The 26,819-nt window shown below is 40.8% G+C and overlaps 2 protein-coding genes across 5 annotated transcripts in view; one reads left to right on the plus strand and one right to left on the minus strand.

Moving 5' to 3' along the window:
• PCED1B (PC-esterase domain containing 1B) overlaps nucleotides 1–15,776 on the minus strand; it is a 148,954-nt gene extending 133,178 nt beyond the window's left edge. For all 4 annotated transcript variants that reach the window (XM_082422622.1, XM_082422624.1, XM_082422621.1 and 1 more), the window contains exon 1: nucleotides 15,645–15,776. The gene's annotated coding sequence lies outside the window, so the exon portion shown is untranslated. The remainder of the gene's footprint in view (nucleotides 1–15,644) is intronic.
• Nucleotides 15,522–18,821, plus strand: AMIGO2 (adhesion molecule with Ig like domain 2). The gene is made up of 2 exons (XM_082422588.1): nucleotides 15,522–15,899; nucleotides 16,271–18,821. Exon 2 carries the CDS (start codon nucleotides 16,334–16,336, stop codon nucleotides 17,897–17,899), a length of 1,566 nt encoding a protein of 521 aa, XP_082278714.1. The 5' UTR covers nucleotides 15,522–15,899; nucleotides 16,271–16,333; the 3' UTR covers nucleotides 17,900–18,821.
• Nucleotides 18,822–26,819: the final 7,998 nt, after the last annotated feature.

Consider the following 26,819-nt stretch of genomic DNA (forward strand, 5'->3'; position numbering starts at 1 on the left):
CCTTCTCTATGCACTCAGTAGCATTGCTTCAAAATAAATCAAACCAAAATGGACAGAACAAAAAGGGAAAATGTTCAAATGAACATCACAGTGGGAGGCATTAACATATCTTTCTCAATAGCTGGTAGGACAAGCCAAAAATAAAAAATCAGTAAGGATATAGAAGATATTAACAGTACAATTAGCAAGCCTGATCTAGTTGCCATGCATGTAAAATTGCACCTATTAATGACCAATTCATATTCGTTTCAAATGTACATGGAACATTTATTAAAATCAATATATTGTAATATAAAGTCTCAACAATTTCAAAATGTTGACATATTTAAGAATATCTTCAGTGACCACCATGGAATTGAAGTAGAGATCAATAATGAAAATAGAAAAAAACCAACTGCTAAAAATTAAACAATACACTCTAAATAATCCATGGGATGAAGAAGAAAATAGAAAATATTTTAAACTGAATAATTAAAAATACATTTCAAAGCTTATGGGAAGAATTAAAATGATGCTTAGAAGGAAATATATAGCCTTAAAAGCATATAGTAGAAAAGAAAAAAGTCTTAAAATCAATGATTTAAGTATTAATCTCAAGAAACTAGAAAAAGAGCAGCAATCAAACCTAAGGAAATAAATGATAGAGACAAAAACTGAAATCAAGGTAATAATAATCCAACATATAATAGAAAAAAATCAACAAATCCAAAAACTGGCTTTGAAAAGATTAACAAAATTAATAAAACCAAGACTGAAAAAGAAAAGTAGAAAACCCACAAATCAGCAACAACAGCAATAAAAGGGAGGATATCACTATTGATTGCACAATAAAAGTATTCCAAAAACAACTTTATGCAGATAAACTTGACAATTTGCATGAAATAGACAAATTTGTTGAAAAACACACCTTACCAAAGCTGATAGAAGAAGAAACAGAAAATACGAATAGTTCTGTGTATGTTTTAAAAATTTGAACCCATTATTTAAAATCCATTCCCCAAAGAAAAGTCTAGGCCCAGAGAGCTTATCAATGAATTTTCCAAAAATTTAAGGAAAAATAACACATGTAATTCTTCATGAAGACAGAAACAGAAGCAGAACTTCCAGACTTTTAAAAAATGAAAACAGCATGAACTTGATTTTAAAACTCTGACAAGCATTCTGAGAAAATTGCAAACCCATCTTTCTCATAAACATTATTTAAAAATTCTTAACAGAATACTAGGAAATCAAATCCAGTGATATAGTAAACTGAAGACGGTTTAGTCTAGGTGGGCAAGCAGGTTTAACATTCAAATATCATAAACTCAGTTAACCACATTCATAAAAAGGAGTAAAATCACACGATCATATCAAATGCAGAAAAAGTATTTCATAAAGTCAACATTTACTTGTGATGAAAACTTTTAGCCAAGTAAGAATAGAACTGCCTTAATGTGATAAAGAATATTTACAAATTACCCACCGCAAACATCATTTTCACTGAAAATGAAACTTTCACTGAAACCTTCTCTCTAATATTGGGACTGGGTCAAGAATGGCCACATTGTAACTGGAGGTCTAACCGGGGCAAAAGGCAAGAGGAAGAAATAAAAGTCATGGAGATTGAAAAGGAAGAAATTAAACTGTCATTTCCAGACAGTATGATCATGCACATAGAAAATTTCTAAAAAATCTATAGACAAATTCTTAGAATTAATAAGAGAATGTAAGAAGGACGCTGGATATAAAGTCAATATACAAAAATTAGTTGCTATAGACTGTTTGTGTTCCCTCCAAAATTCATAGTTTGAAATTCTAACCCCAAAGGTGAGGGTATTAGGAGATGGGGCCTTTGGGCTCTGCCCTCATGAATGGGATTAGCGCTCTTACAACAGAGTCTCCAGAGGGATCCCTAACCCCTTCCACAACGTGAGAACACAGGGAAAAGCCACTATATACGTATGAAGAAGATGGCCCTCACCAGACACCAAATCTGCTGGCACCTTGATCTTGGACTTTCCAGCTTCCAGAATTGTGAGATATAAATTTATGTTGTCTATAAGCCACCGAGTTTATGGTATCTTGTTATAGCAGTCTGAGCTGATTATGACATGAGTCATAGTTGTATATACTGGCAATAAACAAACAGAAAATAAAACATTTATAATAGCATCCCAAAACTCAAACACTTAGAAATAAATCTCATTAAAGACGTGCAGGACCTCTAAACTAAAAATTAGAAAATATTATCGAGAAAAAATAAAGGAGAGCCAAATAAATGGACTTGTTATGGATTGGATGACTCAATATTGTAAAGATATAAGTTCTCTCCAAATTATTACGTACTTCTATGTACTCTCAACCAAAATCTAAACCATGGGATATTTTTCCCAGAAATGTACAAATCAATTCTAAAATTCATATGGAAATGCAAAAGGCCAAAAATAGCCAAGGTATTCTTGAAAAGAACAAATGTGAAGGACGTATACTATATCAGGAACTATTAATATAAAGCTAAACTGTGTGATACTAGTACATGACCAGATAACTGTCCAATGGAACAGACCCACACATATATGATCACATGATTTATGACAAAATGACCATGCAATTCAGTAAAGGAAAAAGGTGGTCTTTTCAAAAAATTATGCTGGGTCAATTGGATATCCATATGGGGAAAAAATGTCTATTGACTTCTACCTCACTTTACACACAAGGATCAATTCCAGGTGTGTCAGTCCGTTCGGGCTGCTATAACAAAAATACCACAAACTTTGGCATCTGGTGAGGGCCTGCTGCCTCATTCATGGATGGTGTCTTGTTGCTATGACCTCACATGGCAAAGAGGATAGGGATCTCTCTGGAGCCTAAGCATCTCCGAATGCCCCACCTCTTAATTCCATTACCTTGGGGGTTGAGATTTCAACATATGAGTTTGGGGCAGAACACAGATACTCAGACCATAGCAAGATGGATTGGAGAACTCAGACCATAGCAAGATTGGATTGGAGAAATAAATTGAAAGATAAAACAATAAAGCTTTTAGAGGGAAGCATCTTCATGACCTTGGACTAGGCAATGCTTTTTAAAATAAGAAATAAAAAAGAAGGAAAATAAAAGAAAAAAATTGTGATAAACTTGACCATATTAAAACTAAGAACTTATGTTCACCCAAAGTGAGTAAAACAGCAACCTACAGGGTGGGATAAAATGTTAAACATATATATTTATACACACTTAGGTAATATATATGATAAAAAACACAGATCCAGAATTCTTAGAAAGCTCCTACAAACCAATAAGATAAAGATGGACAGTTCAACAACAAAATGGGCAAAAGACTTATAAAAGAGGATATGTAAATGGCCAATAAACATATGAAAAATTGCCCCCGAGTTTATTAGTCATCAGGGAAATGTAAATTAAAGGCACAATGAAATATTAAGACCTACCCACCAAAATGGTTAAGATGAAAAAGATGGAGAATAGTAAGTGTTGATAAAGATGTGGAGGAATAGGAATTCTCATAAACCGCTTGTGGGAGAATACTTTGGTACAACCACTTTGGAAAACTGGCAGTTACTGCTAAAGTTGCGTATGTGCATAACCTGTGATCCAGTGAACACATTTCCAGGTTATACCCAATAGAATTTTGTGCAGATGTTTATCCAAAGACATGTATTAGAATGTTCATGGCAACAGTACTCGTAATAGGCAAAAATTGGAAACTACCCGTAAGTCCATCAAAAATAAAATGGTTAAATAGTGATATAGTCACACAGTGGAATACTACATAGCTGTGAGAATAATCTACTACTACATGCAAAAATATGGATGAAACTCTCAAGCATAGAGTTGAGCAACAGAAGCCAGACGAGAAGAGTATATATTTCATGTATACAATGTATCAGAACAGGCAGAACTAATCCAGCCGTCATGAGAGTGGTAATCGTTGGGCATTTAGAGACTGGAAGGGAACATGGGACCTAGTGGGTGCCGGCAAATGTTCTGTTCCTCGATTTGGGGGACTTTGCCCTTGTTTTGTTAATCCTCTTCTGTACGTGCTACATGATTCTTATCTCATGACTGTCTCTGCCGGAACATTTTTTTTTTCCTTCAAAATGGTTGGACAGAACTCAACTTCTGCTTATGTAATTATTCAGTTTACTTTCAATATGCATATTTACCATTATGTTTTATTGAGGTTCTGCAAAACGCCTGCTTCTCAGGATTATTTCTGGAGGCTGACTTTTTTTTCTCCAGGTAGCTCCGCAGCTTTCTGAGAACTCTTTCTGATGAGTTCTGTGTTCTTTGTCCATCTGCCTCTCTTCTGATCACCATTCTGCCTTATTTATTGTTGTTCTGCCTTTGCTACTCTGTTACTGTACTGATGAAGAAAGAGGGAGAGATTATCTTTAATACGAAGAGTAATTTTCTGATTGGGGCAGAGTCATGATGTCATTGTATTTCTTGTGTAATTTAAGATTTCACTGATTAACTGCTTGGCATATTCTGTCCAGGGATGACAGTGCCGTGTCCAGCCAACCTGAATATGTGGACTTGTTGGCAGACATACCTCTCCTGTGGCAATGGATTTGTCATGCTTGATACCACTAATCATTAAACTCATCAAACTAACTACTCTTCTCTTCTATTTCGCACTCAGTAAATTTGTTTGTGATTATAAACTTGGCTTCCCAAAGCTTTCTTATAGGCAGAAACTATGATTAGGACCATATCAAGTTCTGATCCACTTGATTTTTGCTTTAAATTCACAGGTAGGTATTCTTTTGGTTTATATTATAAATCTTTCTCCACACAACAAATTAACTCTGGGACATCAAAAATATCAAGCTTGGGGGCTTCCCTGGTGGCGCAGTGGTTGAGAGTCTGCCTGCCAATGCAGGGGACACAGGTTCGCGCCCTGGTCTGGGAGGATCCCACATGCCACGGAGCGGCTGGGCCTGTGAGCCACAGCTGCTGGGCCTGCGCGTCTGGAGCCTGTGCTCCGCAACAAAGGGAGGCCGCGATAGTGAGAGGCCCGCGCGCCGCGATGAAGAGTGGCCCCCGCTTGCCGCAACTACAGGAAGCCCTAGCACAGAAACGAAGACCCAACATAGTAATCAATCAATCAATAAATAAATCTTTAAAAAAAAAAAAATATCAAGCTTGTACCTGCCAACCTGGGCTGTGTTGATGCTTTCAAGGTAGTCCATCTGGAGAGCCCACCATCCAGCTTTCCCCCCCAGACACACCTTACAAACAAGCAAACACATTTGATACTCATTGTGTCACTGTTATTCTGCTTATGAAAATAGAACTAAGGTGCTCAGTGCCAGCAAAGGAGATTTAGGAAAGAGGAGTTCAGATGTCCAACAGTTCTAATAAATATAACTGAGTAAATAAAAAATTCCACATTGAGATAAATGTGGACAGCTGCCACAATAGCATGTTTTTCCATCATCCTGCTGTTTCTGTAAAGTAGGAAATGTCAGTGAGCTGACTCATCCTCCAGCAACTTGTTCAGATTGGCACCTGACCTCTTCTACATAACTGCTTCCAAGGAAAGCTTCCTTAGTTTCCTACCATGCATTTCCATCACAGTGCAAGACACAAGCAGCAGCATGTCAAAACTGCTCTCCAGAGAGAGTGATTATTATTATTTTTTAATTTTGTTTTTCCCTGTAGTTCAAAACCGCTTTGGGTACCCTCCAGTGTGTATTGACATTGCCAGTCATCTCTGCTAACTAAAGGTCTTAAGCCAGGATGTTCCCCACAACCTGCCAGCTTCAATTCCCCTGGGGCTTTGGGCAGCCCAGGCATGCAGACTGGCGACTCATTCCCATCTGCAGCAGTTGAGAGTACCATGGAGAGTAAGGCAGGGCTGAGCGAACAACGGGTTCTTCAAACGAGGGCCAAATGAAGACCTGTTGTTCTCTGGTACAGCCCGGCTCAAGGGAGCCACATAATTAGTACAAACATCACCTCTCCAGATCTGTTTATTTTGTACACAAACCTAGCTTTGGTTCCATTAGGTTCAACAAACATTTGTTAAACATCTGTGCTGTGTCAGATCACATCCAAGGCACAAGGGCAATAAGGCTGAACAACACATGAACAGGACTCACTGTAATACTCTTTTACAGCTTTATAGTTCCCAAAGCACTTTTCACATGTCTCATCTCCATCAGCCTCGTGAACTCACATAGAGCCTACATGGGTACCGCATTTCCATTTCACAATTGGGAGACTTCAGAGTCTGAAAGACCAGGTCAACTTCCCTAAGGTCACACAGTTAGTAAATGTAAGTTCTGGCACCAGAACCCAGAGATATGATTCTTTATTCAATGCTCAATTTTACCACATTGCCCTTTTTTTTTATAATTGCCATTTGGCATACAATTAGAGGATGTTTCAGACCCTTTGCACATGTCAGGAGAGAGATGCTACTTTCCTTGCTTGTAATTCTCCATTGTGAATGCCGTGGATAAAATGAGCCAGAAGGATTCATATTATTGTTGCTTAATTCTGAGAGTTCATTTTCATCTCTGACCATTCAAATAGTTTCTCCTGAATTATGTTTTTATTTGTATCCAAATCACTCTGTTGAATCAGCTACTTGGTCAACCAAGAAATGGTTGACCTAAAATTAGAAAAAGTGAGTAAGACCTAAAATTCTGCTTGTATTGGAATTTTCAGTGCCCAAAGTACATATTTTCTGTTGCAAATATTTTAGCTCTTGGTTATATCCAATTTGAAATTGAATTATATACTGTCTTATATCCTGTAATTATTCTAATAACACTACAAATTCCTAGAGGAGGGCAACCATATCATGGGTCTGGGAGTGTGGCCAGAACTAACAATATTTGCTGAACGGAACTTAAATTATGGCTGACCCTTCTACTCCGTAATGGGAAGCATTAGAGTTAATGGTTGAGCATGAGATCAGAGCGAGGCAGACTTGGGTGACAGATATGGTTCTACCACTAATCTTGGGCAAGTTATATAAATCAACTAAGCCCCACTGCCCTCATTAGAAGATGGGGATGTTAATGGCCATCTCTTAGGACCCTTGTAAGAATTAAATGAGAAGCCTGGCAGATGGTGAGAATGAATGTTGGGTCTTATTATCAAGCCCACTTCTTGGATCTTTCCAGAGGTCCTTCTGCCTTCCCCCATTTGAATACAATGTTTCTTTTCACGAGCACAGACTGAAAGGGCAGAGCTCCAGAGACAATTACTCACGGAGCATTCACCAGAGAGGGCCTTGGATTTGCTGAAAATAATTGAATTAGTATTTGCAACAGTGCTGGTTATATAATAGAGTGTTTATTATTTTCTCTCTCAATTTTATGTTACTCTATTTTGTGTAAATGTTGACTAGCAAATAATGATTGCTTCCAATCAGATAGTTCCTTGAATAATCAAGTATCACCTTAACAAAGGTATGATAAATTAATTACTGCTACAGGAAATCATATTTTTTAAAGGACATAAAACTGGAGTCTGAATGCTTCATCTAGTTCTCTAAACTGGGTTTGTTACAAATTATCCATATTTTTCAGAGAGAAAATTAGCCCCAGTTTTGAGAGATATAACAGCATTTAAGAATTCAAATAGACGATCCCTTCAGGCTAATAATAAGCAAAGTGAAAATTAGAGCACCTACCATTTATGACCAGTCATAAATGGAACCATAATGCTAGACGCATGGCTTTAAGACTGAATTTTATAAAGCAAATTGTCATCTGCTTATTTCATTCCTAAGGCTGAGAATTCAGAGTATTTTTTTAAAAAAAAGAAAGAAAAGAAAGGTCTGCTTGTTTCTCTTGTTACATAATTACGACAAAGAGAAAACCATCCTTTTGCAACATTCTCAGTTTCCTCACAACAATGGATTTATTCTTTCAGCAAAAATAAAGTTACCAGTAAGATTATAAATGGCATTCTCTGATTCTTTACAGTTTTTCTGTATCTTCCACTTTTCCTACAAGGAATGCATAGTACTTTTAGGATTAGGAAAAAAGGTTTTTAGTTGTTACTTTTTTGTTGTTTCTAATTGAAAAACCAATGGTGGTATGGGGCAGGGGACCATGCTCTTTACAAAGGCTGGTCTAAAAATGTTTTGTGAGAGGGAAGGATTCACAACTGCTGGGAGTTGATCCCAACCAAGGATGTTGAGTTGCAAACCTGGGAATATGGACAGTTGGCCAACAAGAAACATGTGAGTGACTATATGTGCCTCATTCTAGTAAGACTTGTGAGCTACAGTAGCCCTTGTGTATTGCTGAAGTTCTCAGGCTAAAGAATAGTGCCCGGAACATAGCAGATGCTCAGAAAATTTTTGCCAAATAAATGACAGTTGTGCTAAGAGGGGACAGCAATTATTATCTCAAACCAGGGGAAATCAGAGTCACTTCCTGCCTAAGAAGCCAGAAGAGGGTTTGTTCTCTAAAACTAGAGTTGCTGAATATTAAGTAGTAATCACAATAAAGAAGAAACACTGATGCACGTGACTTAGTCGTCGGTAACTTTAAACAATGATAAGTTGTCTCTGTGATTTTTCTTATCACAAAAGCATTGCAGAAAAATAGAAAATGCAGATAAGAGAAGAAAAATTTTAAAACCACTGTTATGATAGGTATATATTCTTTCAGATTATCTTTGATGCATGCATATAATTAATATACATATGTATTTTATTTTACAAAAATTGGAAGAGCACTTTTTTGGTAATTTTTTGTTATGTCACCAGATATTTCTCTGCCACATTATTTTTAATGACAATATAGCACAATGACGGATGCATGCACAGTCATTTATTCACCCACATCCCTGTTGCACATTAAGGATACACTTTTTTTTTTCCTCTGAGAAATGATGCTGCCTCTTCATGATCAAATACTTAATAAATTAAAGTGATGTCTCTACTATAGACAACTTGTCCTCAGTTGCTTTTCCTGAAGCAGCCATGAGACTGACATCATTGGGGAGAAAGAGGAGGAGTTTGTGTCTGCCCGGTGCAACGATAACTGACCCAGAGGAAGGAACTAAACCCAGATCGGCTCTAACTGGTTAGTACCTGTGTTCTAATCGTCTGTCTTCCTGGGGCCTGGGCAACAGGAGACAGGTTGTGATCAGAAAATCAGATTCATTTTTTGAAGTTAAAAGGAATTTAAGAAACCATTAATTGTCATATCCTTAATTGATTCTTGGGTACTATGGAGAGATGAAAGCAGTTTTTCCCAAGACTAGAACTTAGATGTCTTTAGCTCAGAAGACTGCTAGGTTTCTATAATCACACAGGGGCTTGATACTTTCATAATTGAAGACTCTGGACAAATGGGACTTCCGGCCTCAAGGCTGACAACGGCAGGGGCAAATGCCCCACATCTAAGCTCAAGTGCAACTAACCCAACTATGCAAGACTTTCAAAGGAATGATCCCAACTGGTCCTACAACCTTTAGCCAAAAAAACCCATCCAAAACTTGAAAACATTATGCTAAGTGAAAGAAGTCAGGCACAAAAGGCCACATCTTGTATGATTCCATTTATATGAAATGTTCAGAATAAGAAAATCCATAGGGACAGAAGGTAAATTAGTGGTTGCCAGGGGCTGGGAGGAGGGGAACTGGGAGTGACTGCTTAATGGGTCCAGGGCTTCTTTCGGGAAGTGATGAAATTATTCCGGAGTTAGATCGTGGTGACGGTTGCACGACATTAACCACTGAAGAGTATACTTTCAAATGGTCAAAACAGTGAATTTTGTTTACGTGAATTTTATTTCAGCTAAATTAAAAAGAACAACAGCAAAGATCCTATCCAGTCCGTGTCCATGAAGACAGGAGACAGAAAGAGCAGATGGGTGAATGGTGATTGCTTGAAGAGTTGCCCCACTGTGGGCTCTCCCTGGGGAGGGTATGTGGGTACTTCTTGCATGCTCCGTCTCCACTCCCTGCCCCATTTCTAGCCTATGGAGCTTCCAAAGAATCCAGCCACATGCCACCTGGAGTTAAGAGAGCACAGGGGCTGGAGCTCAAGTCTCCATACGGCCAGACATAGTACTGGGTTCGAGATCTGGTTCTACCTTAAATCTTGGGCAATTTACAAAAACCAGCTGGAACAGGTCAAAGGTCTGTTGCAGGAGTGGAGTGCAATTCCAGAGCTTGTGAGCAACGTTATGTTTTCTGCGGGCCTAGGTTGCAGTCACATTGCAAAAACCCTACCAAGAGTGCTGCCCCCAGAGTGGGCTCTCAGCAGAAAGCTTCTGCGTGCAACAATCAGGCTCCTGCAGAGCTAGATACTCCTGTGAGCTGTCCCTGAAGAACACCCGATGTGTTCCAAGGTTAAAAAAAGAGACAACTTACATGAAAAGATGCTCAACATCACTAATTATTAGAGAAATGAAAATCAAAACTACAAGGAGGTACCACCTCACACTGGTCAGAATGGCCATCATCAAAAAGACTACAAATAATAAATGCTGAAGATGGTGTGGAGAAAAGGAAACCCTTCTACACTGTTGGTTGGAATGTAAATTGGTGCACCCACTATGGAAAATAGTATGAAGGTTCCCTAAGAAACTAAAAATAGAGTTGCCATATGATCCAGCAATTCCACTCTTGGGCATATATCTGGAGAAAAATATAATTCAAAAAGATACATGCGGGCTTCCCTGGTGGCACAGTGGTTAAGAATCTGCCTGCCAATGCAGGGTACACGGGTTCGAGCCCTGGTCCCGGAAGATCCCACATGCCGCGGAGCAACTAAGCCCGTGCGCCACAACTACTGAGCCTGCGCTCTAGAGCCTGCGTGCCACAACTACTGAGCCCATGTGCCACAACTACTGAAGCCTGCATGCCTAGAGCCTGTGCTCCACAACAAGAGAAGCTACCGCAATGAGAAGCCCGCGCACCACAACGAAGAGTAGCCCCCGCTCGCCACAAGTAGAGAAAGCCCGCATGCAGCAACAAAGACCCAACACAGCCAAAGATAAATAAATAAAATTATTTAAAAAAAAAAAGATACATGCACCCCAGTGTTCATAGGAGCACTATTTACAATAGCCAAGATATGGAAGCAACCCAAGTCCCCATCAACAGATGATTGGCTTAAGAAGATGTGGCATACACACACACACACACACACACACACACACACACACACACACAATGGAATATTACTCAGCCATAAAAAAGAATGAAATAACGCTATTTGTAGCAACATGGATGGACGTAGATATTATCATACTAAGTGAAGTAAGACAGAAAGAGAAAGACAAACACCATATGATATCATTTATATGTGGAATCTAAAATATGACACAAAAGAACTTATCTGTGAAACAGAAACAGACTCACAGACATAGAGAACAGATTTATGGTTGCTAAAGGGGAGGGAGGTGGGGAGGGATGGACTGGGAGTTTGTGGTTAGCAGATGCAAGCTATCAATATTATATATAGAATGGATACACAACAAGGTCCTACGGTATACCACAGGGAGCTATATTCAATATCCTGTGATAGACCATTACGGAAAAGAAAGAAAAAGTGTATATATATATGTATAACTGAATCACTTTGCTGTACAGAAGAAATTAACACAACATTGTAAATCAACTATACTTGAATAAAACAAAATTTTAAAAAAAGAGGCAACTTTAGATTGGTGTCCCAACTACACTTGATTACAGGAGGCGTGCTAGAATCAAATGAGACACAGAATGTGAAAGCCCCTCATAGCATATAAAGTGCTATTAAAGTGTTCATTATTAGTAAAAATGACTCCAAATCATCAAACTAGTGCTGTAACAATTTCTTGTCTCATATACCTAATTCCTTACATCTTTGATTACAACCTGAGAAATTCTGGAAATCCTAGGGCTAGAAAATGCCCTGGGATTTCATCTAGTCAAATCCCTGCCCCCAGGCAGGAGTTACTTCCAATCCCAGCCAGACACTCAAAGGACCACACATGCCTAAGCACACTAGATTCAGCATCACATCAAGTGTCAATTCACTTTCTCCTATCCGTTGGAGTCACTACTGAATGGTCAAAAAAACCAATAGATTATGCCATGTGGAAAAGACCAGAGAAATATCTATGTGTCCTATTTTAAACTCCTGAGAAGGCAACTCAACCATCTGTCTTGGCAACCCATTGCAGGCTGGAACTACCCTGTCAAAAACGTCTCTCTTCTGTTTAATCTAAATCCTTCAAGTGGCGCTTCAAGCTAATTTTGTCCCATTCCATTTTCAGATAATTTGGAACACAGTTGTTTACCATCTGGGTTATAGGATTATACAATGTCACAGGGTTTTGGTGAGCCGTAAACAAAATAATGCATGTAAAACACAGAGCTCAGATCTGGCACATAATAGCCCAATACATATTTATTTATTATTACCATCATTATAATTACTAGGACTCTTTCAGTCACAAGTGACATCAACACAACTCAAAATAATTTAAGCAAAGGAGGAGCAGGAGGAAGAGGAGGAGGAGGGGAGGGGGAGAAGAAGAAGAAAAAGAAAAAGGATGCGGGGTGGAGAATGTGATTAGAAAGGAAGTAAAATTGTGCAGTGGCCTTCAGGCACTGTGGAATCCAGGACTCAAATAATGTTCGCAGGGCTCGTCTTTTCCTCTCTTTTGTTTTTCAGAAAAGCTTTTTGAAGTATAAAGAGCAGGAGGGCAATGAGCAGATTCAGGTCAGGTGAGCCTAGAATAGGTTCTCCCTTCAGCAGCTGATTCATCAAAAATTCCTTCAATGACAAGCAAGTGTCAAGCAGGGTTCTAGAAGCTAAGAAAAGAGCAGTGTCCAAGACATAACATTTTACCCTTGTGGAATATACCTTCGAGTGGGAAGAGTGGATCTGGTAGAAGAAGGGGAAGGGATGCCAGAAAGATATAAAGTTATCCTCCACAAAGTAAGGTCTCACCTTAATACCATTATTACGGTCAACTCTTAGCTTTCTCTTCACCAAGCCAAGTAAACCCATCCCTTTCAAAACTCTTTTCCCCTTGGCAAATGTGCAGAATCCCAAAAATCAGGTCTCTAAATAGATAAATAAACTTGCCTGTGGATTTGAGTGCATGTAGTTTATTTAGGTTGTGTAATCTTTGCATAATATTTCTAAGATGTGCCTTCAGCCCTAATAACATAACATTACCATTCTGTTTCCATTTTTGAAAGTCACTTAAAAAAAATTAATTAATTAATTTTATTTTTGTCTGTGTTGGGTCCTCCATGCTGCGCGAGGGCTTTCTTTTAGTTGTGGCGAGCGGGGGGCTACTCTCTGTTGCGGTGCGTGGGTTTCTCATTACAGTGACCTCCTTGTTGAGGAGCACGGGCTCTAAGGCGCACGGGCTTCCGTAGTTGTGGCCTGCAGGCTCCAGAGCACAGGCTCAGTAGTTGTGGCGCACGGGCTTAGTTGCTCCGCGGCATGTGGGATCTTCCCAGACTAAGGCTCAAACCCGTGACCCCTGCATTGGCAGGCAGATTCTCAACCACTGCGCCACCAGGGAAGCCCCTAGGGAAGCCCCTGAAGGTCACTTTTCTTTTTAGACTATTTTCCTTTTAAATACAGGTCTTTCTCCCACGTTCATGTTTTCCTTTGAATAGGATGTTAGTTACTTAGTAAAATCCTGCAAACACCTGGTCATTTATTAGTCATTTAAAAAGTATACCTCTGGGTAATTTTTACCTCTGAGTAATTTTAATCTATTTCTCTGTGTTAATCATTCTAACTGTAAAAATGAAGGCCTGGAGACCAAGTTTTTTTGAGAACCCAAGGAAATGTGGCCTAAACTTTAGAAAATCTCAACCTCTTCCTCTCCCCTGGGAGCTCGCAGTAAGGAATGCGTTCCTGAAGCATTTCAGGCTGTAGTCTTATGATAAACTTCAACTTTTCATAAAACTGAAACTAATCTGAATCAAGCTGCTCTCACCTGAAAAATCTTAATTTACCAGTGCTATTTCAGATTCATTCCACAAAAAGCCTAACTAAATTAATGATGCACACAATTCTATTTAAATTTGGCGCTGGCCCAGCAGATCTGTGCTACCACATGAATCCATTAACGGACAATGTAGAGAACAACTCTCACTAAATTCACGGTACTGCAAGTGGGTGTGCGTGTGTGTGTGGGGGGCAGTTGGTTGTCTACATCATCGCTTCTATTTTTTAAGTAATATTACAAGTTATGTGCCCTGCCCCCAACTGTTGTTCTCAATTTGGTCCTCTTTTCAATGTCCCCCTCCCTTCTGCTTTGGTTACTATCTCTTGTCAGGGCAGTAATTTAGTTCTTTTAATCCGGATATAAGGGCTAAATGGGTCAGTTGGCTCAGTCAAATCCCATCGTTAAAAACTGATCTCGGAATCAACCAAAAATGGATTTTTTTTTTTTTTCAAAAATGGATTTTTAATCTAAAAGCTCATCAGCTCCACTCCCCTTCCCCCACCTCATTTTGCCTGGTCTTGTCACCTGGCCTTGTCCACCCTGCTTGCAACTTTCCTAGCCTGCCTCTCGCGAAGGGATGAAGAACGTCCGCGCAAGACACCCCTTCTGTCTGAGATCAGTCCTTGTCCGGCGCGAACACATTTTGAAAAAAAAAAAAAAGTCTGGCTCTGGGATTTTTTTTTTTTTTTCTTTAAGTTTAATACTCTTATCTTTGCCTTCCAGGCGGAAGGTCGGCTCCAGCCCTTCTTTCCTGAGCTTCTCCTTCGCGAACGGGGGACCATCCCTGTCCCTGATGCTTCCTCCTGAGTTAGGAAAGGGATAGAAATTTCCCAGGGAGGTGCGGAGTGTCCCCGATGCGCTTTCCCGGTTCCTTTCCCCTAGCAGAGATCCTGTTGCACCGGAGGGAACGTGCCCCATTTCTTTGCGCCCCCCCCGAACCCAAATGACGGCGGAGACGGAAGGCAGCGTCTGTGTTTGTTTTGTAAACCTTTAAAACCTACTGCACTTAGCGCTTTGCGAGCCCCCTTGGCCTTCGCCCAAAGCAAGCCGTAAAGAGGTCGGAGAGCTCAGCGGACTGGGTGGGAGAGGGAGGCGACCTGCGCTGCCGCGACGAAGTGCGTCTTGAAGGGTGCGACCTCTCCCTCCGGGGCTGGGCGTGTCCCTTAACCTCCCCCAACCCTATCACCCTGCTGACCCCGGCTGGGCTCGCGGACGCGATTGGCAGGAGTGCGCGAGCGAGTCCTCACCCCGGGGGACGCCAGCCCCGGCCTCAGGTGTCGACCCCCCGCCCCGCCCGCGCGGCCGCTCTCTAGGGACCCGGGAGTCGGGGGAGGGTGGTGGAAGCGGCGGCGGAGCTGCCGGGTGGGGGCGAAAGGGGCGCCGGCCGCTGCCCCGATTGGCTGCGCCGCCGCCCCCTCCCCGCGCCGCGCGCCCCCGGCCCGCAGCCCGGGAGCTGGTTCCCGCTGGAGGGAGGACGTGCGGGGGCGGGACCGGTCTCCCCGCCCCGCACCCGACCCCGGGCGCGCAGGGATAAAACCCGGCCGGCGCCGCCCGGGAACCCGGGCCCTGCAGCCTCCCGTGCGCGGAGAGGCGGGGCCGGGTCCGACCCGCTCCCCGCGCCTCCGCCCCTCGGACCAGGCTCTGGGAGCAGGGCGCCCCGCGCGCGGGCACGCGACGGCCAGAGCGCCCAGGCGGTACCTTCAGCAGAGCAATGAAGACAGCCGGGGAGAAGCAACCGCAGCCGGCCGAGACGTTTCCTGCGCCCGGGGTTGCTGCCGCCGCTGCGGCTGCCTGAAACTCCCCAAAGTTGCGAGCCAGCGAGAGGCTGCCGCCCGCCGGGAGCTAAAGGGAAGGGAACTCGTAAGATGCCGGAGTGACAGACAGACGCACAGACCTGCAGAAGACACCACCGTCGGCGGCCTATCCCCGGAGCCCGTGAGGCTTCCCAGCTCTGTGAGTTGCTTTCTCGACGGGTGGCTTGCTAAGTATTTCCGTGTAATTGTTTATAAGATGCGTTTGTATATTTTTGTGACTCTTGGAGAGAGTTAAAAAAAACGACGCAGGATGCACCTTGAAAAACAATTGAGTTTCTGATATTGAGACGGTTGTGTTGATAGAATGGGACTGTAAATGTCTGTAAGCAGGAGTAACCCAGGAAAAATTGCATCCAACAGTAAAAAGGATACATAGGCTCCCCAGTGTGAAGAAAAAAACCCTCCATTTCAAAAGTTATTGGCAAGAAAGCCAGATATTACTCTTAAGGGTTAACTAGTGCTAGTTAACTTTGCTTTTTTACCCCTCTTTAAATATTGATTGTTTACCAGGTTCACTGGTGGGAGGCTGAGCTGGTGGAAAAGGCGCCTGGAAGAGCCTTAGAGGCGACCATAATGTCTTTACGTTTACACACACTGCCCACCCTGCCTGGAGTTGTCAGACCGGGCTGCAGGGAACTGCTGTGTTTGTTGGTGATCACGGTGACTGTGAGCCGTGGGGCCTCCGGGGTGTGCCCCACCGCTTGCATCTGTGCCACTGACATCGTCAGCTGCACCAACAAAAACCTGTCCAAGGTGCCTGGGAACCTTTTCAGACTGATCAAGAGACTGGATCTGAGTTATAACAGAATTGGGCTTCTGGACTCTGAGTGGATTCCGGTATCGTTTGTAAAGCTGAACACCCTCATTATTCGGCATAACAACATCACGAGCATTTCTATGGACAGTTTTTCCACCACTCCAAATCTGAAGTGTCTTGACTTATCATCCAACAAGCTGAAGACTGTGAAAAGTGCAGTGTTCCAAGAGTTGAAGGTTCTGGAAGTGCTCCTGCTTTACAACAATCACATTTCCTATCTCGACCCTTCAGCGTTTGGAGGGCTCTCCCAACTGCAAAAACTCTACTTAAGTGGAAACTTTCTCACGCAGTTTCCCATGGATTTGTACGTTGGAAGGTTCAAGCTGGCAGAACTGATGTTTCTAGATGTTTCTTATAACCGGATCTCCTCCCTGCCGATGCATCATATAAATTTAGTGCCAGGAAAGCAGCTGAGAGGCATCTACCTTCATGGAAACCCATTTGTCTGTGACTGCTCCCTTTACTCGTTGCTGATCTTTTGGTATCGCAGGCACTTCAGCTCAGTGATGGATTTTAAGAATGATTATACCTGTTGCTTGTGGTCTGACGCTAGGCACTTCCATCAGGTGCTTCTTCTGCAGGATAGCTTTATGAACTGCTCTGACAGTATCATCAATGGTTCCTTCCGTGCCCTTGGCTTTATTCATGAGGCTCAAGTGGGGGAAAGGCTGATTGTCCACTGTGATAGCAAGACTGGTAACGTGAATACCGATTTCATGTGGGTCGGTCCAGATAACAGAGTGCTGGAGCCCGATAAAGAGATAGAAAACTTTCACGTATTTCCCAATGGAAGTCTGGTTATAGAAAGTCCTCGTTTTGAGGATGCTGGAGTGTATTCCTGTGTTGCAATGAATCGGCCACGTCTGTTAAATGAAACTGTGGATATCACAATAAACGTGAGCAATTTCACCGTAAACAGATCCCATGCTCACGAGGCATTTAACACAGCTTTTACTACTCTTGCAGCCTGTGTGGCCAGCATTGTTTTGGTACTTCTGTACCTCTATCTGACACCATGTCCCTGCAAATGTAAACCCAAGAGACGAAAAAATATGCTAAACCAAAGCAATGCCCATGCATCTGTTCTCACTCCTGGCCCTGAAAGCAATGCCCCCGCCGATGAACGGAAGGCAGGGGCCGGGAAAAGAGTGGTGTTTTTGGAACCCCTGAAGGATACTGCGACAGGGCAGAATGGGAAAGTCAGGCTCTTTCCCAGTGAAACGGTCATAGCTGAGGGCATCTTAAAGTCCACGAGGGTGAAATCTGACTCAGATTCAGTCAATTCAGTGTTTTCAGACACACCCTTTGTGGCGTCCACTTAATTTTGTGCCTGTATTTTTATGATGTAGTGATTGAATCTCTTCATATTCAGCTTTGTGTGTGGTCTGCAGAAATAAACAGCAGGACAGAAATGGGGTTGTTTTGTTTTTCTGAAATACAACCAAAGGGTCTCTTTCCCTGGTTAATCGGAAATGTGCTAAAGCATTTAGGTTTGTGCCAGAGAAAGATGGGATTGTTTTTAAGAGTTTAAGTTCTAGATAATATCTTAGTCTTTAGCACCACTGATAATTTCAAAGCTGGCCTGGAGGTGATATGACTGACACTGTTCTTTTACTCAGGATTCTTGAAAGAAAAAATAAATTCCAAGTATTAGTATTCTTAAAAAAGAGATTTTACTAACTTATTGGGACCAAAGTTGAGTTATGTTAAAGAAAAGTGTTGTGTTCATTTTTAAAAGATGTAGAAGGAAGAACCAAGCAGCAGTTATTTATAAAGCACAAAGTAAAGTTAGATTTGGGAATAATTCGGTTCATGTCATCATTGCAGACCAGAGTAAATAGACTATCCTGATCAAATTTACTGAGCAGTGCCGCATCCCATATGGTGTTAGATAAATAGTACAGTCAAGGTACATTTGTTTGACTGTCTTTTTCCCATTCTGTACATTTCCTATCTTTGTGCAAAAGATCTTACTGAAAGTTTAAAGCCATCATTATTTGTTGCCATAAATATGTAGGTGTCAGTGCCAGAACGTCTGAGTAACTTCTTCAACCTTTGGTCTAGGAGACTAGTATTTGTTTATATGCTTGTGTGAATGTATGTCTTAAATTATATGAACTGTTAAAGAGATACCACTGTATTGTGCTTTGAACATTTGAATTATTGTAAATATATGTGTTCTGCGACTTGATGTTCTGTTTTATTTGCCTATTTAAAAATATACATCTAAGATGTTTTATGTGATCTGATTTTGCTACTTTTGTGTTAAGCACCCTCTATAGCAAATACCTCTCCAAATTTCTTAGAGTTACAGTACAGAGTTTATTTTTTTTTTAAGAGGGAAAAAGGCTCTAAAGTGTCCTACCCAGTTTATACCTTCTATATCACATTTTACTCTGATACCATTATACATTTCAACGAGGTTTGGAAGATATTTAAGCTCTGATTTTGGAACATGTGAGAGCCCCGGAGACCTCCTCCTTATTCCCATCCCTGCTGTGAGGTAGTCGAGTACCCACTCTTGACCTAGGTTTCCTCAGGTATGAAATGAAGATTTCAGACTAGGTGATGTCTAAGGTTTCTTCTACCCTGGAATTGATGACTTCCTGGTGGTCTTAGCTGCATTACAGACTTGGACTGGCTCTCTGAAAATGTACCATATGCCGATGGAGGACAGGAATGGGATTGGGACAGACTAGCGTAGCGCTGCCTAGCTCCGAGGGGCTATGATTTGGATCATCAAGTCCAGCTCCTTTCCTTTCTCAGGGATAAATGAAACCCAGAGAGGGTTGTCTGAGGCCACACAGTGAGTTAGTAACAGGGTTTCGAGGAGAGCTCAGTTTCGGGATTCTTCCTGGCGAAGGTAAGAGTCAAAAAGCGGTTATTTTTAACGATGGGGACGGAGAAGGAGCCAAAGAAACAAAAGAGAGGTCAGAAAATGGCAAAGGAGAATGAATCAGGCATGTGTTGTCCCTGGGGCCAAGAGAAGAGAATTTTTAAAAGATGGAAGTAGGCAACAGTTACAAATATTTGGAGAACTGGAGAACCAGATGACGAGGGAAGACTGACTTTGGCAATGGAGGTTTTGGGGGAACTGGGTACTTGGTGACAGCTTGATAAGTGCCAAGCCAGGCTCCCAGTGGCAGACGCTGGTCAGCTGGGGGTTAAGGAGTGGGTGAGCCGTCAGGATGTGTGCGGAGGGAATAGGATATTAGCCACTGCTCAGTCGCGTTGACAATTCTTTATTGCCCAGTGTTATTTTTTTTTTTTTTCGAGGTGGACCGTATTTAAAGTCTTGATTGAATTTGTTACAATATTGCTTCTGTTTTATGTTTTGGTTTTTGGCCCCGAGGCATGTGGGATCTTAGCTCCCTGACCAAGGATCGAACCGGCACCCCTTGCATTGGAAGGCGAAATCTTAACCACTGGACCGCCAGGGAAGTCCCTGCCTCTGCCTTTTAAACACAGACCTCACCGGTTAGATAAGATCCTTCAGCCCCAAAGATATTACAGGAAAACATTTTTTTTTAATTTAATTTTTTCTTTTTGCCACGCCGTGCAGTTTGCGGGATCTTATTAGTTCCCCGACCAGGGATCAAACCCGTGCCCCATGCATTGGGAGCGTGGGGTCTTCACCACTGCACCACCAGGGAAGTCCCTATAGGAAAACATTTTATTCCAGTTCCTGCCATTTAAGTAATTAGGAAGAATTCTGTGATCTGTGTGACCTTTGAAATCATCACTCCTTTCATCGTTCATATTTGGAGAATCTCAGACTCAGAGATGCTGTGATTTGTTCAAGGTCACAAGGGAGTCTGGACACAAGGGAAAACTCTCTCGAACCACTGACACTCTCCAGCAAGGGGAGGGGCTGCCTCCAGGGGCCGTGATCACCCCGATGCTGAGTGTGAAAGAGCCTGGCTGGCAGGGAGTTTGCAGAGGATCTCTGAATTCAACCTTTTCTCTTGGGTCCTTCAGCCCTCAAACCCTTGCTCCTGGGAAACGCATGCTGCCTTTGGCAAGGGGACATGGACAGTGGGGCGTTTGGAGAGCCTGATCTTGGCTGGTCCTAATCCAGATGCTTGGTTAAAGGATGGGCTGAGCTGAGATCAAAACTAACATACTTACAACCAAAACAAAACATACATATATAAAAAACGGAATCACTTTGCTGTACATGTGAAACTAACACAACATTGTAAATCAACTATATTTCAATAAAAATAATAAAAAAGAAGACAAACAAAAATCCTGAATGCTGCAAAGCAAAGCTTTGTTTTGGACAGGAATAGGGAGACACGGTGATGTAAAGCGTAGAACTGACTGTTACGATGTGGAATTTTAAGTGCTTACGTGTACCTTTTTTTTTTTTTTTTTTGGTAGAAGCCTGATCACATGTATTTTAAATATAGGAACAGAACTAATTTGTACTTTATAAATTTGTTCCAGTCAAAACTTTTATATAATTTTCCTTCTAAGTAATAATCTGGATTTATGTAACTGGGTTATTCTTTTAAGGTACTTAGTATTTTTTATTACACACTTGTGAGAGAGGTGGATACTCATTGGAAAAAATCAAGCAAAGATCATTGATGTGAAATTTTCCTGGGCTTACAATATTTTTTCACTATAATTAGAAGATATTAGGTTCATGATAACAGACTGTCTAGTTAATCATGAGTTACATTTTTAAAATACACTTTTAAGACTTATAATCTGAACTAATGGCCTAAAACATTCATTTATAGTTAACTTCTGCATGAATCCTCACTGTTTGGCCTAGAGAGATTTAAATATTAAAAAAATTTTTTAAATTAATTTTTAGCTCTGATTGCTTGAATTATTTGCCCAGAAAACATGTTTTCTTTTCATTTTTCTAAATAAACATTTTTCTGAAATGTTAATCAGAAGGGACGTAGGTGAAACTTATGGGGTTGGAAACATAAGAGGGCCAAGAAGACACACAATCCAGATTCTAAAAAGACGTCTGATTTGGATCAACCTGCTAAGCACTGTTAAAAGAGGATATAGCCTAAACACCCTGCAATATTGCTGGCTTTTCTTTGCCATGACTGCTGCTTGATGATTGTCACCTTTTAGTGTCATCTGGTTTACCAAGTGGTCTAACAATAGGTCTAAACCCAGGCTTCTCCATGGGATCACAGGGGAAAGTTAGATAAACAAGCGTTTCCAGCAGGTACCCTCTACACATTCCCCAACCAGAGGTTCTGGTTCAGGCCACCTGAGGTAAGGCCTGAATATCATATATTTTTTTTTGAAATTTCCAAATAATTATGCTTCTGCTTATTTTGTTGAAACACAGCCAAAAAAAATGGGGCTGTAGCAAATTTTGTGTTTGGGGCTCTGTCAAAATACATTATTATTACTTGCTAATGGATTTATTAATAAAAAGAATTTTAGTGCTCACTTAGAAAAATTCTAATATGTTGGGAAAACGAAAGAGTGATTCTCTGATACTAAATAAACTCTAGAGTAAATTGTTTGCTATAATTTATGATTTCTATTTTTCTAAATTATGAAATACAGAATAATTACTTTGAGATGACTAGATCTCTGATTCTTTCATTTTATAAAACTATTTTCGGCTTGAAAGCAGCAACAGCAGATCTGGTTCCTAAGAATGAGCTTTGGGGCTTCCAAATTTGATTAGATCATAGTAAAGTGAAGGCATATTCCAAAGATATGAGTGCAGATTTCAGCTACAGAGAACAAACTTCTTTGTTTTTTCAATATATTAGAATAATATTTTTAAAAGAGAGCAGTGAAATTCTTTTCACGGTTCTCTCATCCCTCTTTGCCCAAGAGCCAGCCCCCAAAGCCGTATTTTTAGTTTTTCATAATATGAAAGTTAGTGTGGAAAGATGATGGTAGTTCGCCCTTGCAAGTATTATTTGTTAGTAACATATAAAATGTAGAACCAAAAACTCTTATAATAACCTCTTGACTAATTCAGAGGACTGCTTACAGGACCATTGTTATTTGTGAATAGATTCCAGAAGGGGAATCCTTTTACAGTGAGTATCAGAGTAAACAGAGTATGGAAACACAGATCGTTTTATAAATTGTAAGAGGTGAGATATATATCTATATATATATATAGATATATATATGTATGTGTGTGTATATATCATATATACATACATACATATATACATATATATGGAATTTATACTGGCCTTAATTTATTAAGTGTGAGAATTGGGGTTTATTATTCCTCATTACAGAAGCCCTGAAACGGGAAATATTAACCGCCCCCCCCACTGTTACAGATAGGAAAAAGAGGCTTAAAAGGGATAAATAATTTTCCCAGGTGACTCAGCTAATAAGTCGTTTTTATCATGAGAATCATTTAAAAAATATCTCTGCACAGAACCCTTAGGGATGTTCTACCAACAGAACAACTATGTAAAGCACGGGCCATAAGTAAACTCATAAATGTAATTAGTGCTCACAGCAAATCTGGGAGAAGAGGAATGAAGGGTCGGGGGATCATAAGTCATTCAAACGTAATAAAGATGGAAATTATTATTATTTTTTCCCTTAAAACACAATGAGTCACAAGTAGCAAAATTAGAAATCTACCTAAGAAGATTTGGTTTAATAGACGAAGCCTCCTTAGTCTGCTGGCTCTTTTCAGTCTGGTTGCCCTTCACACATGAAACTGCTTAATATGCAAAGCAAATACCTGCTTTATCATTATAAGCGACATATTTAAGATTTTTAAATGAATAAGTGATTGAGTTCAATTTTTTAAAATTAAAAATGACCCCAATTTACAGGAAAAAATAATCCCATTGGAGGGGGCATCTGAAAATTTGCTTTAAATGTCTAGAAGAATGGAGGAGGCAATTTAGACCCAGTGGGGGATTCTTTCAGCTAATTTTCAAATTAGATTTCTCAAAATAATAAAAAAAATTATTGCATAAGGTAGCATCATCAGCTTACCTGATTAAACTTCTCTATTAGGTAATATATCAGCAGAGTATCAAACATCATACTCAGAGTATGTGTATATAGTATAGGACAGAGGGAACGAAAAGTGCCCACGAACTGAGAAGGCACCTTGAGACTGAAAAATGAGGCAGGCAGCTGTGTATAATCAATGGATCAGTCAATTATAGGGTAACTTACAGGGTGGGATTGGGATCCGGCAGATAACACCCAGAAGCATTTGCAGCCATACTCCGTACCACTGAGGGGCCACTGAGACAATTTTGTAGTTAACCTAGGGTAAGGGGGTAGGTGCTTGGAAACAGGACATGCATTCCTAAGTCAAGATTCATGAATGGGTAACTAGTCTCCTGGGCGCCAGGAATACGTCAGTGAAGGTTTCCATTATTGTTTGGGGACTAACAGAGCATAGAGGCCACCTGGTCCTAATGATTATTAAACAATATCTTTTAACTACAAAGCCCTTGATGACAGAGAAGTGATTTACTGCACAGTACAGTCCTGGGTAGGGTCAGCAGAAGGACAGGAGAAATTGTAAGGGCCCAAGATGGTGTCAGTTACACTAACAGCTATGCGCTAGGATCTTGGCGTCGTGGAGTTGAGTATCATAAGATCAAGGGTCAAACCCTTGGCCATGAGTGGCCAGTGGTAACCAGGAGAAGATTATTAAGCATTGCTACATAGTGTGGAGGCCGTAAATGATGTATAATAACTATTCTCTCCCCTTAAAGGAGATTACAGTACAACTGAGAGATGAAACAAAAAAAAAAACAATTCAAGAGTAAGAGTTGATTTGTCTACTAGTGACTAAACTGGCAAATAAGAGATGAGAAAAGGCAGATAATTAGCAGAGACCTTGCTTTACCCAGTTGGGCTAATGTGACACAGGCTTGAACACTAAATAGCCAACCCATAGATGCTCTGAATGTTACATTAGCTGGCATCCTTACCCTCAGAAAGACAATATTGTAAGGAGGTGGTGCAAACTTAGTTAATAGTGCTCTAAAATGAATGTAAGGGACCCTGTTTAAAATATGACTGCTCATTTATTATCATTTATGATCAAACCTAGAGGAGAAAAAGACCTTAATATTTCACACTGGTCCTTTATCTATACTCACAGCCCCAAACTTCACATCCATCACAGTTAGAATGAAGACTTCTGAATGTCCTGGCCGTGTCCCGAGGAATGAGAATAATAACAAGAGGGAACTCTTCTCAATACTCTGTAATGACCTATATGGGAAAAGAATCTAAAAAAGAGTAGATATTTGTATATGTATAACTGATTCACTTTGCTGTACAGCAGAAACTAACACAACATCTTAAATCAACTATACTTCAATAAAAATTATGAAAACAGAAAAAATAATAACATTTTTATATGTAAGCTCCATGTTAAGGGCTTTACATATTTTGTCCCATACCTATGAGGAAGGTATTTTTACATCCATTTCACAGTGGGAGAGTTGAAGCTTAAAAATGATTTGTCTAAAGAACATATAGTAAAAGAGTCAGGATTTGAATCTGGTTTTGTCTGGATCCATCCAGAACCCAGCCTCTTAATGTCTGTACTGTAATATACTGATCTGTAATACTTTCCAGCTCCATAAGAGGGCTTTGCTCATCCTGTCCCCTTTGTCCTCTGCTTATCTGGCTTCAGGGGACCTTTCCTCCAGTGGTGTCTGGCTCTTCTTTCAAGACTGTGTACCCTTGTCCCGCAGTGATTCCCCCTCCCCTTGGCAGCTCGATGCTTTGGCCCTTAAGCAATGCTGGCTTTTATCGTTGTCTCTATTCACATTCCTCATCTTCCTGACCAGATCCTCAGCTACTTGAGGAGATGTCTTCTATCCCTTTATCCAGCACCTAGCCCATAACAGGTGTTTTGCATGTCTTAACTTTTCAATTATATTCATTCATTCATTCAACACACAGTATTGAATACCTAATATGTGCCTGTCCCTGAGCTCGACCCAGAGATCAACAACGATTCAGCTGCTCCCAGTGTTTGAAGAGAGGCAGAAACACAGCTTTAACGAGGCAAGTGCGCTGCTAGAGAAGTGCCCAAAGACAGGGAGGTCAGGGAAGTTCTCCTGAAGAAAGGATGCCTGAGCGGAGGCTTCAAGGAGGCCTCTGTGTTTGGAGAGGTCTGGTTTGTTTTCCACAGCTGGACATGCAGACAGGATGGAAGGCAGGATTGGGAACGTACCCTGGGGCCCTGGGGATTCAACCAGGGCGGCTGCAAGACACACAGTATTGGTGCCCTCGGAACTACCTTGCAATGGGCCCCCTTCGGTAGTTTGATCACTTGGTCCTCTGGATGCGGCCCAGCGTGAACCCTTCTCATTCCACATTCCACCCTCGCTGAAAATGTAGCTGCCGTGTGGTCCTATCTCATAGCTCTTCAAGGAGGATGCATAGTAAATTGGCTTATGTGAAGGCTTACAGCACATTTTGCTAAGCTAAAAAGAGTTAGAAGTATTAGCTTCTCTTGTGTAACAATGTGGGCTTAGTACAGTAATGATGAAATAATGCTACTTAATTCAGTTATCACTCTATAGACCAAGAAATATCTCAGAGCTAATGTTTATCCAAGCCTCACTGTAATTAAATTTACATTGCTAGCCTAGATATTGATTTGACTAAGCCAGTTTTATAAGAGTAAATGATTTGGGTGGGAAGAGACAGAAAGATGTGACCGACCTGCAGGATTGAATTACAACAGTTCAGGCTGCTTATTGAGCATTTGTGTGCATTTTTGCCTCAACTCTGCCTGGTTAAATACTTCTCCAAAGCATTCATGCTTGAGTGAATCTTTCTAGAAGTCTAGACTTCAAGAGCTATGGCACAGGGGATTTTTGTTTGTTTGTTTGTTTTGGTTTCCTTTAATCTGTTTTTTTTTTTAAACTGTATTCTTTTTTCCAAAGAAAAGGATCTTGCCTGAGGTACAAACTTAATGAAAGGCCTGTGATGTGAAAGCCTAAAAAAGCTGTTTATTTTTTATTTGTTTTCAGTTTTTTAATATTCATACTTAATTACAGCCTTAGGGAAGCCTTGAGCTCTCAATCTGACCTACTTCAAATAAGTGGAGAAAATAGCCCTATCTCCCCTAAGCAACCATTTATAATAACTTTGACTCTTTCCTAAAACCCAGAGGAAATGTCCTTCTTGATCCCGGGCCAAGTTTGTCAGGAAATATTTGTGTTAGTAAATCTTATTCACGTAAGGATTCAATTAAAAAAATTATATCATTAATCATAATATATAATT

This window comes from Balaenoptera physalus (assembly GCF_965194825.1).
Source record: "Balaenoptera physalus genome assembly, chromosome: 13".
In the NCBI taxonomy this organism is placed as follows: domain Eukaryota; kingdom Metazoa; phylum Chordata; class Mammalia; order Artiodactyla; family Balaenopteridae; genus Balaenoptera; species Balaenoptera physalus.

Coding starts and splice junctions, on each gene's coding strand:
- AMIGO2 (XM_082422588.1), top strand. CDS start 16,334: ATGTCTTTACGTTTACACACACTGCCCACCCTGCCTGGAGTTGTCAGA.